Below are 16,953 nucleotides of genomic sequence, written 5' to 3'. Positions count from 1 at the left end.
TTTTGAGTCTTTAAACTTTCAAACAAAGTCAAAACATGAATCTTGTTTCCAGGTTTGTTAAAACACTGATAGAAGTTCAATGAACAGCTACTAACCAGACACTGTGGTCGACTGAGGGTTTTTTAGAGCACAAAAAAAATTAAAACCCCCACACTAATAGGAGTGCAATGCATCACAATAGAAGCCAACAGTAATACAGTTCGATACAATCAGCAACTGTCTGATTTTTCCTTCTCTGGTTAAAGCAGTAAGCTTGTTGAGCTAAAGTTATGCTGCTGTGCACTAAATAAGACTCAAAAACGACAGAAGCGGCCTTGAGATGGAGGTTGGTCACCAGCAGAGACAAACTTGGACCCGTGAGTACAGATGCAGCAGACCGGGTCAGTATCCCCTCCTAGGAGTCACATTCACTTGTTTCTCTTTTGACCTAAAATCTTTATTTACGTTTTGAAAAGGTGACAATTTTAGACTGAATCTGGTTTATTTAACTTCACAAATTTACAAAAAGTACAGAATGTCCAATCATATCCAGTTATAGCAGAATCAGACTGAAACCACAGAAACAGCTAATTTATTAGGACCTCTGAGGGAGCAGTCTTACTCTGCTGGTTATGGTGGCTCAGTAGGGCCAGTACAGGCGCTGCAAATCAGGCAAAAGAACAGTAGGACCAATACTTATGCTGCTTGAGAAAGAGGAAGATGATGAACAGGACTCAGGGCATTAAACAAAAACAAAAAAAAGACTGTCTTGTTAGTGATGATGACAACAGACTTCCTGTCTTTTTTATTTCAGACTCTTTCTATTTGTCTCCAGGTCCAGTTATCTTGGCGTCGGTTTTCTGTCCTTGCAGGTTTCACCCATGTGACGGGATTGTCCAGCTGGAAATGGGCGGGACAGAAGCCAGGGGGCATCCAGCTGGATGTATGCAGTATCAAACAGTTAAGTGTTTCCTTTCAGGATGCCCAGACAGCCCTGCAGCAGCTGGAGGTTCCCCTGCAGGTGAGACACGGTAATAGGTAAATGGACTGGTTCTTATGAAGTGCTTAATACTACAAGGATGCAGACTGGAGAGGCCAGCCAACCTTTCAATTAAGAAGGCAGCCTGCTCCTCTCCTACACTACAGCCACCTCACATAATGAGATCAGACACTCCTGAACAGCTGAAATGCTCTTTTAACGGCTGGTTTCTCTGTATACTCAGTACCTTGGCGTGTTTGAGCTCAAGCTCGGCCAGCTCCACCAGGTTCTTCCTGAAGGCTGCCACTCGCCTTGTCTTAAAGTCTATGAGCTCTGTTTGGAGAAGAATGCACTGTGAAAGCAGACCGCACACACATCCAACACTCCTTCACCTGTACGCTGACATAGGAAGAACAAAAAATGACCTTGCTTGGCAGACTCTGAGATTTTCTCAAACTTGTGGCAGCAAAGCTGCTGACTGGTCTCAGCCTGCAGAACATCTCTGTTTTTGGCCCGAGCCTTATCTAGAGCCTTGTTAGCGTTCTCATAGTCGACCAAAGCCCGACTCCTCCGGTACAAGAGATCCTGCGAGGGGAGACATCATCACATAAACTGCAATATTTAACAAAGCCAGTTTTTTAACTGGTGACTTCAACTGTCAATCAGACCTTTGCAGCCTGTGACTCCCTCAAATAATATTTCAGCAGGTCGGCCAGCTTCAGGTCTTCATCTGCTGCAATGCGAGCTTCAATTTTCTGTTTAAAAAACCCCCCAAACATGGTCCCAACATTAGAGTTACTGGGGTAATAAGATAACAAGGCAAACTCCAAATTTGATCAGACATACCCGAGTTTTCTCGAACAACTCTGACACTTTGAGGAAGAACCTTAAGGAAGAAAAAGGGAACAAAAGAACAAGACAGATGTGATGCAGGTATGTTTACAACCTGGCTCTGCTCAGGACCAAATACAAGTGTTAGCAAAAATCATCACATGAAGGCAGCTCCAGGTCAAGTTCAAAGACAACATTTGTTCATACTTGCAGAGGTCTGTGGAGTCCTGTGTTCCTAATGTGTAGAGAGATGAGGCAATTCTGTTGATGTCATCAGCAGCATCTAAACAGAAAACAAATACGTGGACATCAGCGTCACACAGTTTTCCTTTATATAAAACTCCAAGTCTCTGTTCAATGAATTACTCGAGACTCTAACACAAGCCCTGAACCTGACCTTTCAGCTCATGCCACAGACACAAACATCACTTACAAAAGAAAAACAGATTTAAAAGATTCTTACTTTTGTGTGATCGGATCATTCTGTCAGACTTGGCTGAAGCATCCTTGACTCTGTTGTGATATTCCAACAGAAACGTCTTCTCGTGCTCAAAGAAATCATCCACATCCTACAGGCGCAAAAACAGCAACTATCAATAAAGAGAAAACATGGAAACCACATTTGATTGAGGTGGAAACTAGTTCCTGGGTCTTCACCTTGACTCCAGCCACCAAGACACCATCTGCCGACTTCACCACATTTTTAAAGAAATCTTCCAGTTTCTCCTTCTTGTTCTTCCCTCGTACACTCAGCTTTTGGCAACAAGACATGAAAAAGAAAAGAAAGATGAACAACACAGAGTTAGCAGGTATAGAACACCTCCGTTTTCTGTCGACCTGCTTGTTATTCCTAGGAGCACCACGAGGTCCTGTGCTGACTGACGACTGGCTCTTCGAGCTGCTCAGAAATCCTAAAAATGAAATGAATCCGGTGTGATACTTACATCCTGGTTATACTCCAGGAAGACATGGAAATTGAGGTCTTTCCTGAGCACAGGATGAGCCGCCACACGACATAAGAAGACCTCATGCATGGCTACGGTTTTCTTAAAGATGGCAAGGTACTCTCTGTGCAACAACACAAAAAGGGGCGATGTGGTGATTAATCCAGCACGTCAAACAACTATGGGGACAACAACTGCTGTCTGTGCTCACTCACGCCTCGAGCTCCTGCTTCATCTTTGTGAACTCCTCTTTAGTCATGGATCCCTCGCCCTCGCCCAGCTTCTGCAGCTTCTCTCTGGATGCATCAAAGTCTGGTCTTGGAGGTGCTGGGGGGATCTGCAACAACAACACGCATACGGCTCTACACTGAAGCCAGCTCACACTCTTTCTGGCCTCTGATGCAGGTTTGATAACTCGGTTGCACGTGCCTGTCTGCTCTTTTGCTAGTGGTGATGTAAGCTGGTCCATCAGTTTCCAGATACTGAAATATGTCGTTCAGATACTTGTACAGGCAGATGTTAAATCTGTCACTGTCAGATAACTAAATGTAACAGAATTTGGCAGGTTAAGACTAGGAACCCTCTTACTAACGTCCTGGGCCTTTTCTCTTTTGCTCTGCCTACAAATAGAAACCTTTCTTGGGTAAGAACTATTGTGCGTCTTGCCTGTGTCTGTTTACTTGTTCTTTTCAAACTTGAGCCTCATTTATTTATATTCTGATAGAAATATTGGAAGCAAGCAGAGCGATTCGAACACGTGGAAACAGAAATTAAAATATAATAAATAAGAAAAAAAACAGCCTGTGCAATTCAACAAGCTTGGTATGACGGCCTTTATTCAACACAGCCTGGAATGTCTTAGGCAAACGTTCCTTCCTTTAAGTAGCCGTCAGGAATAGCTCTCTGGGCAACTTGAAGGCATTCCTGTTCTTTTCTGGATGTTTCTGTTTCGCTGTATGTCCAGATGCTGCCACACTGCTTCAATTATTTCAGCAATACTCAGCAATCCTCCTTTTCTGACAATATTGTATTTTATTCTGTTGTATATATATTTATTCTATTGTGTGCAGTATCTTATTCATATTCTTATTATCTAATCCTACTACAGTATGTTTTTTCTTAACTTTGCACTGTAACAAAACAAATTTCCCACATGTGGGACTAATAAAGGTTATCTTAGCTTGTCTTATCTTAATTTGAAAGTCCAGGCTCTGGAAGTGCCAGCCTATAAGTGAGTGTGTTTCAGTGTGTGTGTCTCTGTTTCTGTGTAATTGTGGTGCCTTTTTATACTTGAATGCTCGATAGAGGTTAAGGTCAAGTGGCTTGACCATAAAAACCCCAAAACACAAGAACCTCCCCCAAAAGAGTGTGTGTGTGTGTGTGTGTGTGTGTGTGTGTGTGTGTGTGTGTGTGTATAATGGCTCAAGACTAAAGCTGTCTTTCTACATCTCATTAATGAGACACAGGATAAAACGTGGGCTTATTTAAAGTGACGACTTAGCTTAACGTTATTCTACGTCTTAGAATGGTGACTATGGGTGAAGTGAAGTCCTCTGTGCATGCTGCTCTTACGATGTATCCTGCGTATTCTTCATTTTCCACAAAGGAGTCATGCAGCCAGATGAACTCTTCATGCTGTCGGACCACCGAGAACTCGTTCTGCTTAAAGTTGGGAAGCGTGCTCTGTGCAAAAAGGAAGCACATCAGCAGTGTGCAGGTTCAGGTCTGTCAGCGTATCTGACAGCAGTCAGTCTCACCTTGGTGTGAACGGTAAATTTGACCTTGTCTCGCTCACTCAGGGCATCAGAGATGTCAACCTGCAGCATGGCATCTGTTTGAAGGTCCACGTTGACTGCACGTGGCTGCAGGAGGACAGAGACCGTGTGTCCAACAACGCAGTGAGCAGTACAGACACACAACGAAAGCCAGCTGTCAGTTACAGTGTACTCTTCACCTACATCGTACTGTGTCACAGTACAGAACTTTGTTTGTTCAGAAGTTAGTTCTACTGATTACTTTGCATGCATATGCCATGGTCTCAGCACACAGCTGGAGCAGAGAGGATCTACCTACCAGATGTTTGAAAAGTAGTCTCACCCAAAAGGGGCAAGAGCTAAAACCAATGAACCGAGGCGCAGCATCGAGGCCCAGTTTAAAGTAAAGAAACGGAATCACTAAAGAAAAACAACAACAACTATGCAGCGTGAAAAAGAGGCCTCATATGGAGAAGGAACAAAAAATACAGCTGTGTCGCCATCCCAGTTCAACAAACATCCTGGGACACTGCATTAAAGAACATGTAACTGCACATCCATCCGATCGTGTGCTATTGGACTGACACCTCAATTTCACTTGGCAACAATAAATGAATGACATAATTAGACAGTGACAAGTATCACACACTCGAGCTACAAAAACTACAGCACACACCTTTCTGACAGGTGTGACAGCTGCCACGGTTTTAACAAGGACCACAAGTACACAGTATAGAAGTCCAGCTATAACACCAGTGTCTTAATAATATATCTCTGTTCTATTTCTTATCCACAAACCAGAATGTAGGTCTGAGACACTTGGATCTCCTGACTGTGTGAACCTTACTGCCCTCACAGAACAGCTACATCATAAATATACTGAAGGTGCTCAGATGGGAGTAAATTCACAACTTTTCTTGCTTTTTGTTTGTTCTTGTACAACAGAAATCGTCTGTTGACTGAGGCCAGGTTCAAGACTCATTTTACTTTGTCCCATCTTTCAGAGGGGATCCTGAATTTCCTCTTTCTAAAGTCCATAAAGCACAACATACTGAAAAGCCTGCATGCACACCATGTTCTTAGGAATAAATCTATAAATCAAGCTGTGACTGATACATGAATCAGACACTTCTGTAAAAGACTTCTATAATATCATTTAGTGTATGTAACTGTATACATGTGCTTCAGAGTAAAACAACCTGTAAAAATAATTTTCCAGCTTTACTAAACGATATTACCATAAAACCACAGCTCTTTACTCAACAAGCAGCAACAATAAACCTCTGGATGTGTATTTTGGACATCTGGGTACTTTCAGCTCTGTACACACGTCAGGATGAAAGAAAAGATGGAACACAAAGCACCTAAATTATTTACAAGATAATATTTAGATTCGGGGGACAGCAGTGGTAGTTCAGCCTGAACCACAAGCAAAGTGCTCGGTTACCAAGTCAGGTCAAGAGCACTGAGTAAACTATATTTAAGGTTGACTTTGGGGTTTTGTTTGTCCATCTGTCTGGATTTTAGATTGCTGGTCCCTGTGATGATGAAAGCCGTGTCGTGTTTCCTAGAATTACAGAAACATGGACACCTTTATCCAACATTGTGGAATTTTGGACTGAATTGCCCTCGTCGAGCTTCGTTGAGAATAACAGGGATTATCCAATTAGAATCGGAGCAGCGTTTCAGTCATGTGACAGCTGATGGTAAAACAGCAGCGCTAGCAGCACGTACCATCAACATGAACTTCACGAAGTCAGTGGTTCGTTAGCTGCCATTTAAACTTTCACTGTAACCGTTAGCCTCGTTAGCTCTCGGTTAAGCCCAAAGACTGCAGCCGGGTCATCATCTGTACTCGCGGCTTGGAGAACCAGTCTGACCACAGCTGACAGGCTAACTGCCCATTAGCAATAAGCTAAAGTTAGCCTGGACAGCTAACTTCCCTAGAAAAATGAGCGAGCTAATGCTACCCAGCTGATTTAGCTGAATCAAACACAGAAGAGCGTCAAACTCCAACACACAGGCACACAGGTGAAAAGACACAAGGTGAACAAACAGACAGGCAGACGGACAGCACTCACTCCCCGGTCCTCCTCGGAGAGGAAGTCGGGTCCGTCGTCCAACCCTTCCTGCTGCGAAGACAAAGAGCACAGGGTTGTTTGTTTAGTTGCACACCGACCGTAACACAAACGCAAACACAACACAACAGCCGGTGGAACCTCTCGAGCTCACCGAGCAGACAACACAAGAAAAACAGAAGAGACAGAGAAACCTACCATCATGGCTGCAAATGGGTGGAGACAGGAAGTGGAGTGACGTCAGAACAGTCAGGCGTCGTCGGGCGGATTTCATGAATTTAATTCAAAACAAAATACCTGTAAAGAAAACCTACTTTTAAACAAACTAAACGAATATTAGAAAACTTAAATTAAAATAAAAGCTATAAAAATGAAATAAAAAAGGTAGAGCCAGCTTCTTCAGAACACGTTCCCTCACATGTGGAAAGTTCCTTTTTTGGAAGAACTTTGCCTCCAGTTTTGTTCATAATGGTTCTGGACATACTTTCTATGCATAACCAAGTGACGACGGAATTTGGTGGCTTCATAATCATCTCTGCTTTTGCAGATGATGTTGTTGGTGTCATCAGGTGGTAGCCTCCAGCTCACACCAGTGAGTGGCCAAGTGTGAAGTGGTGGGAATGAGAATTAGCACCTCCAGGTCTGAAGGCCATGCCCCTTAGCCCGGAGCATGGAGTGCACACACAGATAAGTTGCTGGAGGAGTTTAAGTATCTGGGATCATGTTCATGAGTAAAGGGAGTAGGAGATTGACAGGCAGACTGGGGCCATGGTTGCAGTGATGCAGATGCTGCGACCTTCTGTAGTGGTGAAGAGAGAGCTAAATGTAAAAGCAAAGCTGTCAGTTTACGAGTCGATCAAAGTCCCCACCCTCACGTAGGATCGTGAGCTTGGGTAGTTGAGATCATTGATACAAGCAGCAGAAATTAGCTTTCACTGAAGGGCGGCTAGTCTCTCCCTTAGTTAGGCAGAGGCCAGGAGTTAAGCTATTTGAGAGGAGCTCATAGTAAAGCTGCTACACCTCAAATCAAATTCCCATTGAAATTGTATTTGTCACATACACAATCAAGCCATACCATAGCCCTGGGACAGACTGGCAACCTGTCCAGGGTGTACCCTGCCTCTCACCCTGAGAGGGCTGGGATAGGCTCCCCCCCCCACCCCCCGACTCTGACAAGGATAGATAAATAACCTAAACATCAAAAGGAGCACACCATTGAAACACATAAAAGTAAGAAAAATGAGATAAAATGAAGATTTTCGCCTTCATTTCTGCCAGACAATGCTGAAACGTTTCTAGCGGCTAGTGTCTGTCTCTGTGTCTTCCCTGTGTTTCTCGTGTCTGCGTGTTTCATGCTGCCTCTCCGTCTCTCCACACAGTAATGTCCCTGTGCTAGTTTCTCCCCTGTTCTCAGTGTTAAGCTTGTGTGTCTTCATCTACGTCTTCGTCGTGCTTCCTGTCTTATTTTGATAGTCCTTGTCCTGCACTCACTGTATTCAGTTTTGCTTCCTCTTTGTCTTGTTATGTCAGAGGATGAGGCTGGGGAACAGCTGTCTTCTCAGCTGTTCCCCAGCCTCATCGTTATCCTGCCTGTATTTAAGTCCTCAGTGTCCCTCTGTTTGGTGTCGTGTTCTCCGTGTTAGTTGTCAGGTCAGGTCTAGTCTGTGTATGATTGTAGTTCTAGATCGCCTTTTATTTCTTTAGTGTTCATGTATTTTACTTTTAGCTTGTTTCTCCAGCAATAAAGCTGCTGCTGTACGTTTTCCGTCTCTGAGTCCTACATTTGGGTCCTAGCCTGACACACAGCTGACAATTAGCAAAGCAGTGTGAAAGAATTCCAGATCAGACGTTTTTAGTTCAACATACAAGTGAAGATGTTTGACCTTCCATCTGGTTTTATCTCATGTGCTCTTCATGCAGCTGAGTACACTCAGTGTTAAAAGCAGAATCTGTGCAGGTCTGAGATCAGTAGTTTAGTGAAACACCAAACTGAATTCATGTTTCTGCTGATATACAGTGACACAGTTATATGGATGATTAATCCCTTTGGCTTTTTGTCTTTGACTTTATCAGGAAAACAGCTGCAGCTTTCGCTGACAGCACATCATGTGGTACTTAAGTGTTTGTACTTTTGGTCCGCTTGCCTCCACCCCAGAGAGAAGGGTTACATCTCCTGGGTCTAGGTGCGGTTTGCCCCTCTGAGGGCGGGGGTACCTGGACCTGGGATATAGAGTATGTTTGGGGAGTGAGACTGTCTGTGCAGTGTCTATTTGTGTCTGTCTACACGTTGGGTGAGTGTCGAGTATTTGGTGGTGCATATGGGGTGGGAATGCACGTTTGTGTCCGCGTGCGCCTGTTCGTCTGTGTCGATTGGCGGGGCCTGGGGTCTGTGGCCCGGCTGGGCTCCTTCCAGGGGGTGGGGTGCCCTCAGACCTCCGGCCTCTGGGCCTGAAGCTCGGTCCTCTCTGGCACAGCTGGCTGCCGGCAGAGCCCGCGGGCACGCCACTGCAACCCCCTCTGACCTCTGCTCCGTAGCTGCTGGGTGACCTCTCCTTTGGGGCTCTACTCAGCTCTTCCCAGGAGGGTGGCACGGTTCCCCCCCCTTTGGTGGTCCTCCTCGGGTCCTCGTACTCTGGGGCCTCTGGATGTCGGGGGCTTGGATCTCCTCCATACCTGCTTCATGCCCTGGGGGACGGGGCTATGGCCCCCCACACTCCCTAGCAGATCGTTACATGGAGAAACCTTTGGAATGCAAGCATGCTGATCCACACAGGTATGCACACAGGTGTACACACGGGTATTCACAGACGCGGACTACAGCTTTCTTGGCTGCTGCCTCAAAGCACATTCTGCGCTGTCTATCCTGCGTGCTGCACAATATCGTTTATTATTTAGTATCTACTGATATCTACTGCTAGCTAGTTTATTGTGATGGTGCCGTTTTTTTATCATGTTGCTCTTTGTTGTTTGCTTTCTCTTCTGTTTTTTTTCTCCATACAGGTGACCCAGGAGTTTTTTTTTTTTTTCTTTCTTCCCCCCTTCTCACCGTCTCTTCTCCCCTCTGGTTTTCTTTCTCTCCCTCTCTTTCTTTCATTCTTTCTCCCTGTCCTATCCCCCTGTCATGTCTGTCCCGTTTGTAGCAAAATAAAATAAATACATAATTATAATCAAGGTCAATCAAATGGACCAATATGGCAAGGCCATGATGATCCACTTGGTAAAATAAATCCGCTTGGCATCTTTCTTGGCCTTAAGACAACAATTCTGATGGCTAAAGATCCAAACCGGGGGGGGGGGAGTGTTTGTACTTTTTTCATCAGTTAGTTATTACAAAGAGTGAACATATAAGATGATCTGTCTTTGTCACTGGGTGGTGCTGAGGTCTGAATCCTTGGGCAGCTCCTGTAATCACAAACAGGATCATCACAAATGTAAAGTTTACCCCTTAGGTCTGAAACATCCTTCCCTGTTTCACACACTGCAGGATCTGAAGTTCTGCTCCTACATGTTTTCAGCACTGCTGACATATGAACTGTTTATTCGTCGATAGTTTTAGTGAACCTTAATGTCTCACTGGAGCATATATTCAACTGAATCATTCGCTTGTCTTTATTTATTTTTTTGATGTTCATATGTGTCATACTTGGTTTAAACTTTCATTTTGATTTAAAACTAACAGTAAAAAGGCATTTTCACTGGGATAAGCATCTGAACCAGCATGTTAAAGATGTTTGTGTATACTGAACATAAGGATAATTTAAATCCCGAGAATCTGCTGACTTTTCAGTTTTATTTATATTGCGCCAAATCACAACCACAGTTGCCTCAAGGAGCTTCATACTGTCAGGTAACGACAATACAACAGGACTTCTGGGGCTAATGGTTGGGTAAGATCGGAGCAGTACCATCATAACACTACGTCTCAGCACAGATGTGTGATTACCTTAAGGATGAAGCTATGTTGTATTTATTGTGTTTGAACATATTTCACAGTAAATAGCCACAGTTCATTTTAACCTGAACGGCAGGTTGTTTTTCCTCAGCTTGTTAGCCAGCTCAAGACAAACTGTAAACATAATTAATAACCGAGTAACCTATTTGATTGTATTGTTAGCTTTGGTTGTTAGCTACTTACCAATTTTTGTGTGTGTATGTGTGCATTTTTTTTTTTTTTTGTTGTTGTTTTGCAACTTGGAGTTAGCATTTCATTTTGAACAAATTAAATAGAATGTAGCCGCAGTAATTTTCACCTGGCAAACAGCAGCTAAAACGTAACAATTCTATTTAGTTTAGCTAATGTGTTTTTTATTAGAACAAGCTTTACTTGCTGTTTGCTTCTCAAATTAAGTAAAACTGCAATGTCATTTATAATAGCTAGCTTTTTTGGTTACAAAGAACCTGATGTTTTCTCACAGTATTGGAAATAATTATAAGTGGTGTTTTAATTTACTTTATCTTAACACAAACTCGATGAAAGGTCTAAACTGCCCCCAATTCTTCCATGTTAAATATTAACTTTCTAGCTATGTGTCATTGCATCCTTTAGATCATATTTTGACATATTAATATTATTGGATAATTTGCACAAGTTGAAAACAAATTCATTTGTTGTGTGGTTACACATGTACACATGTAATTTCTCCCACCCTACATTTAAAAGAATGAAGTGTGTTCATCTTCATCTAGTTATGAGCAGTCAATCTTTTGGGGCTATTTATGAAATCTCCTTTAGGGCCACCAAAATTCTAGGGCCGGCCCTGTGGGCCACACAGGAGGCGGGGTTTATGAGCCATACTGGAGCCAGACGCCAGGGGGCAGTAGAGACTTTCGGGGAGCTGTTACGTCGTCCATGTTTTCTACAGGCTCCATATCAGGCCGTACTACATTAACCAGAATCCTTTGGCTCTGCGTCGAAATTTTGCGAAGAGGTCAAATCAAACGGATAAATGGCAGTCAGTCAGCGCGCGTTGTAGAGTCAGGTAAAGCTGCTCGTAGTTCTTTCATTGAGACGTTTAGTTTCGCCGGTCAGCACTGAGTGCTGCTGGGTGGTGCAGCCATACATCGCCTGTTACAAAACCCAGCCGGTTGTTGCATAACACAACAACACAAGTGATGATAAGCTCACAGTCGCCGTATCCTGTTCTTTATTAGCGTCTTTTAGAAACGAGACACCAGCGAAATCCGGTCTGAGGCAAAGACACTACTTGGAGCTGTCTCGGCAGGAACTGCTTTGTGATTCATTGAGCTGACCTGCCGCTAGCTGCTCAGGGTGAGTGTCATAACACGCCGAGCCGGCTTAGGTGCACCAACACAAAGATGCTTAAGAAAAGCAGGAGACTAGTGCTTTCACTGTGTAATATTTTAATCAAGTGGCAAACTAGGTAGCTGATATTATTGCGACAACATTGCATGTATATTGTTGTTTTATTTTTAGACAAATCAGATAAACTCCAGTGATCTCCAGGCCAGGTGATTGACATATAACTGACATTTTCTATTTAAAAACAGTCCCAGTTTCTGACCGTAAATAAAGGACAGTCTGCCCTCTACGCGCAGGTGATGCTTTCAGGATCACTTACAAGATGTTTTTTCCCCCTCTTTTTTGGTGCTTAAGCCGTATCAGCTGAAGTTGAACTGGGGCTAGACTATACTCCTGTTCAGTGCCAGTTTATATCACAGTAAGTCGGTATAACCTTATTTAAACAAGTGAATCATTAACATTCATTTCTTTTAAATTGCAACCTGATAAAAGGGGAGTGCTTAAAAGATCCAAAGTTACACAGTAACAGCAATAACTCGACACCCCTACTGGTGAAATGCTTCCCCCTTTAATGAGTAAGTAAGTTTTAATTCTGCAGATAGGAATTACAAAACATAAAAAAGGACCTATTTTCCACATTTCTAGCTCCACGTTTTTATTCTTGGACATTTATAGAGCTCTGGGCAGTTCAAAATAGTCCATATTTGTCTTATTCTTAGTCTTGTTGGGGTCCTTGGTAATGCACAAACTGTCTGAAGCCTGAACCCTCACCAAACTAAGATGCAACCTTCTGCCGTGATCAGATCTCAAATGTAGATTCATATTAAGAGGCACTTTTCTTTTTGTGTCAATTCAAAGTGCCTGATGTGAATCAGCCACAGTGAATCAACACAGCATTATTCCGAGTTATCAATGAATGAAACACTTCTTTAGCACTTTGTTGATCTCCTCCCTCGTCTTCCTCTTGCAGTGACTCATGGCTAATCGGCTCCTCAAAGTCTCCTCTCTAGCCACAGCAGTACTTGCCTCATCTGGATTTTACCTTTATAGCAGTCACCTGGACCTCAGTGACTTAAGTGTGATCCGCTTTGGACGAGCTGTGGCGACTGTGAGTTACTGCACAACACTACTTGGAAATTTCATATTCTAAAATGCCTTTAATGATAATAGCATTAGGTCCTTACTAGTCCTTCTACTAGGCAGCTATACTGGTAACACTTCTGTGAACTTGCTTATGTTGAAGCATCTTTGTATCTTTACTTCATTTGTATTTATTCAGCACCCAAGTTGCTAAACAGTGAAAGTACATTTTGAAAATAAAAATTCGAAATTTAAAACTACCTTAAGTAGAATTTAAAACAGTTTCAAATTTCAAAACCAGTACACATACAATCTGACACTAAAACAGGTAGTCTAAGGAGCTTGGAAAGAAAGTTTAAGTTTCTTGAAGATGTTTCAGCTCTCATCCCAGGAACGTCTTCAGTTCTAAGACCGAATGATGGAGAATCCCAGGTGGGAGCTGTCCTTTAAGAGGGTCGTTGGCCCACTATTGATCATGTGCCTGACCACATGAGCCCAGGCGTAGGTCCGCAGAGGTTTTGGTGAAACCATTGTGAGACCATGCCTCACACTGTTATGTGACCCATTCAGATCACCTGATGAAACGTCTTGAGGAAACTCCAGTTGTTTTTTCTTTCCAAGCTCCTTAGACTACCATGACCTGGATAAACAAGAACCTACACAGACAAAGGTAAAAGTTTCATCAGGACGTTAGTGGCTTAGAAAAGCAGAAAGATTAAAAATAAGCTTTACCAAGAAATTTAAACGATTTTACAGAGTGACTGAAGAAATCACTCTACAGTCTAAACTGTAAAAGCCCAATCACCTTTAGGGACCATGCAAGTCTTTAACAAAGTCATGCTGTAAAATGTGTTCATGAGTCAGCAACTTGCAGCTGTAGGCAGGAGCCTGACTGTGTAGGGCTTAAACACAAGCAAACTACAGGGAGTGCAGAATTATTAGGCAAGTTGTATTTTTGAGGAATAATGTTATTATTGAACAACAACCATGTTCTCAATGAACCCAAAAAACTCATTAATATCAAAGCTGAATGTTTGTGGAAGTAGTTTTTAGTTTGTTTTTAGTTTGGGATAGCTCAGTAGGTAAAGTGGTCGCCCCATGATCGGAAGGTCGGCGGTTCGAATCCACTTAACGGCTACCCTGAGGTACCCCTGAGCAAGGTACCGTCCCTACACACTGCTCCCCGGGCGCCTGCTTAGTGGGCTGCCCACTGCTTCACTGAGTGAATGGGTCAAATGCAGAGAAAAACAAGTAATTTCCCCATGGGGATCAATAAAGTATCCATTATTATTATTATTATTATTATTATTATAACATCTCCACATTCACAAATATACATTTCTGACATTCAAAAACAAAACAAAAACAAATCAGCGACCAATATAGCCACCTTTCTTTGCAAGGACACTCAAAAGCCTGCCATCCATGGATTCTGTCAGTGTTTTGATCTGTTCACCATCAACATTGCGTGCAGCAGCAACCACAGCCTCCCAGACACTGTTCAGAGAGGTGTACTGTTTTCCCTCCTTGTAAATCTCACATTTGATGATGGACCACAGGTTCTCAATGGGGTTCAGATCAGGTGAACAAGGTGGCCATGTCATTAGTTTTTCTTCTTTTATACCCTTTCTTGCAGCCACGCTGTGGAGTACTTGGACGCGTGTGATGGAGCATTGTCCTGCATGGAAATCATGTTTTTCTTGAAGGATGCAGACTTCTTCCTGTACCGCTGCTTGAAGAAGGTGTCTTCCAGAAACTGGCAGTAGGACTGGGAGTTGAGCTTGACTCCATCCTCAACCCGAAAAGGCCCCACAAGCTCATCTTTGATGATACCAGCCCAAACCAGTACTCCACCTCCACCTTGCTGGCGTCTGAGTCGGACTGGAGCTCTCTGCCCTTTACCAATCCAGCCACGGGCCCATCCATCTGGCCCATCAAGACTCACTCTCATTTCATCAGTCTATAAAACCTTAGAAAAACCAGTCTTGAGATATTTCTTGGCCCAGTCTTGACGTTTCAGCTTGTGTGTCTTGTTCAGTGGTGGTCGTCTTTCAGCCTTTCTTACCTTGGCCATGTCTCTGAGTATTGCACACCTTGTGCTTTTGGGCACTCCAGTGATGTTGCAGCTCTGAAATATGGCCAAACTGGTGGCAAGTGGCATCTTGGCAGCTGCACGCTTGACTTTTCTCAGTTCATGGGCAGTTATTTTGCGCCTTGGTTTTTCCACACGCTTCTTGCGACCCTGTTGACTATTTTGAATGAAACGCTTGATTGTTCAATGATCACGCTTCAGAAGCTTTGCAATTTTGAGACTGCTGCATCCCTCTGCAAGATATCTCACTATTTTTGACTTTTCTGAGCCTGTCAAGTCCTTCTTTTGACCCATTTTGCCAAAGGAAAGGACGTTGCCTAATAATTATGCACACCTGATATAGGGTGTTGATGTCATTAGACCACACTCCTTCTCATTACAGAGATGCACATCACCTAATATGCTTAATTGGTAGTAGGCTTTCGAGCCTATACAGCTTGGAGTAAGACAACATGCATGAAGAGGATGATGTGGACAAAATACTCATTTGCCTAATAATTCTGCGCTCCCTGTAATCTTAAAAATGGTTGTAAAACTAACAGGTAACAATGAAGAGTTACAATAACCGATGTGGTTAAAAGCTTGGCGGGAGCATTTTGGATTAACTGTTGTCTGTGTATCTGGAGGTGAAAACCCCAGATGACAGAAAGGAGTTTATAATTGTTCCAGTCTCTAAACCAACTGGAAAAGTATCTTTTAAAAACTGAGTAGCGATCCAGTCTGACAGGTAGGCGGAAGAATTGGACGGTACCACTGTGTGTTTCAGGCTTCCAGAGAGATCTGTGGCTGAATTCAGTGTAGCACTGTTTTATTAAAATAATCAAGAAATTCAAGAAAATCAATTCACACTTTTCTATTGAGGATTTAACAGGTGGGATAGGCAGTGATGGTTTTTAACTCTTTATCCCATAAAGACAACATTTGATGACCTCCCTGTGCCTTTAGTGTATGTCAATAAAAATGTTTTGTGTTGAGCATTAGAATTTTTTCTGGGTTTTTCTAGTGGTTACTGCATAAGCAGAGATCACGCTCACTAATATCTGATTCCAACCCAGTGATTTTGTTCTTTGAGCAGGCCTGAAATATGACAGGAACTCCTCAGTTCACAAAAGAGCTTCAAAGGTTGCTCCTAGTAGGCCTTCAAAGGGTTAAAAAGAATTTTAGCTGGGAAGTTGTGGAAGATGGTTGTTCCAAGCTTCCTTGAATTTCAAACTAGCATTTGAAGCTAAGGTTTTAACAACAACGATGGAAGCTTTTAGCTTGTTCTTTCTGTATTACCTCATAGCCTTTCTGTGTTACCTCTTTACTTTTCTTAGTTTCTCATTCAAGCCATCAAGTCAGATTTATTCAACACTGTTGGTAAGTGATTTGAGAATTCCTGCATAAATCCCCAAATCATTTTAGGGCAGGTCTACAGTGCATCCAGGAAATATTCACAGTTTGCCTGAAATTCTTGAAAATTTGTTAAGAAAACTAAAGTACAACATGCATATACGATGTTACAGGCTTTCACATCTGGTTTTGGCCAGTTTCTCCTCGTCTTTGCAGAGCCTCTCAGGCTCCATCGGGTTGGATGGGGAGTGTTGGTCCAGAGATGTTTAATCGAGTTCAAGTCTGGGCTCCGGCTGCACCACCCAAGGACATTCACAGATTGGTCCCCAAGCCACTTCTTTGTTGTCTTGGCTGCGTGCTTGCGGTCATTGTCCTGTTGAAAGATGAACTCTGCTCCAGCCTGAATTCCTAAGGTGATCTGAAGGCTGCATGAAGTTTAGAGGTCTCTAGTGACTGCAGCAAATTAACATAATCAACCATAAAACAATAACTATAAGAATAGATCACAGAAGTCATGTTGAATCAACACAAATTCAATCTTATGTGAATACTTTGGATTTACTGGGGAAAATTAAGTGAGGATGAAAAGAAGAAATCACATGAGCTCACCACGTGTCACTGATG

At 43.0% G+C, this 16,953-nt stretch overlaps 2 protein-coding genes across 8 annotated transcripts in view; one reads left to right on the top strand and one right to left on the bottom strand.

Moving 5' to 3' along the window:
- Nucleotides 1-87: 87 nt before the first annotated feature.
- snx6 (sorting nexin 6) lies at nt 88-6,843 on the bottom strand. The gene is made up of 14 exons (XM_085391365.1): nt 6,764-6,843; nt 6,569-6,619; nt 4,491-4,595; nt 4,306-4,416; nt 2,949-3,070; nt 2,734-2,857; nt 2,447-2,542; nt 2,253-2,358; nt 1,997-2,072; nt 1,805-1,844; nt 1,627-1,713; nt 1,384-1,543; nt 1,206-1,291; nt 88-994 (listed from the first exon to the last, which is right to left on the bottom strand). Exons 1-14 carry the CDS (start codon nt 6,767-6,769, stop codon nt 941-943), a joined length of 1,224 nt encoding a protein of 407 aa, XP_085247491.1. The 5' UTR covers nt 6,770-6,843; the 3' UTR covers nt 88-940.
- A 4,558-nt stretch (nt 6,844-11,401) lies between these two features.
- The window catches only part of adck1 (aarF domain containing kinase 1), a 170,823-nt gene continuing 165,271 nt past the window's right edge, over nt 11,402-16,953 (top strand). For 2 of the 7 annotated variants that reach the window (XM_085391114.1, XM_085391120.1), the window contains exons 1-2: nt 11,402-11,834; nt 12,796-12,933. In XM_085391114.1, coding sequence (XP_085247240.1) covers nt 12,802-12,933 — 132 coding nt within the window. In that variant the 5' untranslated portion in view covers nt 11,402-11,834; nt 12,796-12,801. Of the gene's footprint in view, nt 11,835-12,179; nt 12,244-12,795; nt 12,934-16,953 lie in introns of all 7 variants that reach the window. The other 5 variants (XM_085391117.1, XM_085391118.1, XM_085391115.1 and 2 more) reach the window with 5 other exon arrangements.

This window comes from Rhamphochromis longiceps, linkage group LG19 (assembly GCF_057381845.1).
Source record: "Rhamphochromis longiceps isolate RC_006_pf linkage group LG19, R_longiceps_female_GT1.1, whole genome shotgun sequence".
Taxonomy (NCBI): domain Eukaryota; kingdom Metazoa; phylum Chordata; class Actinopteri; order Cichliformes; family Cichlidae; genus Rhamphochromis; species Rhamphochromis longiceps.
Note: the sequence above shows the minus strand (reverse complement) of the source record. Positions and strands in the feature narration are given on the sequence as shown.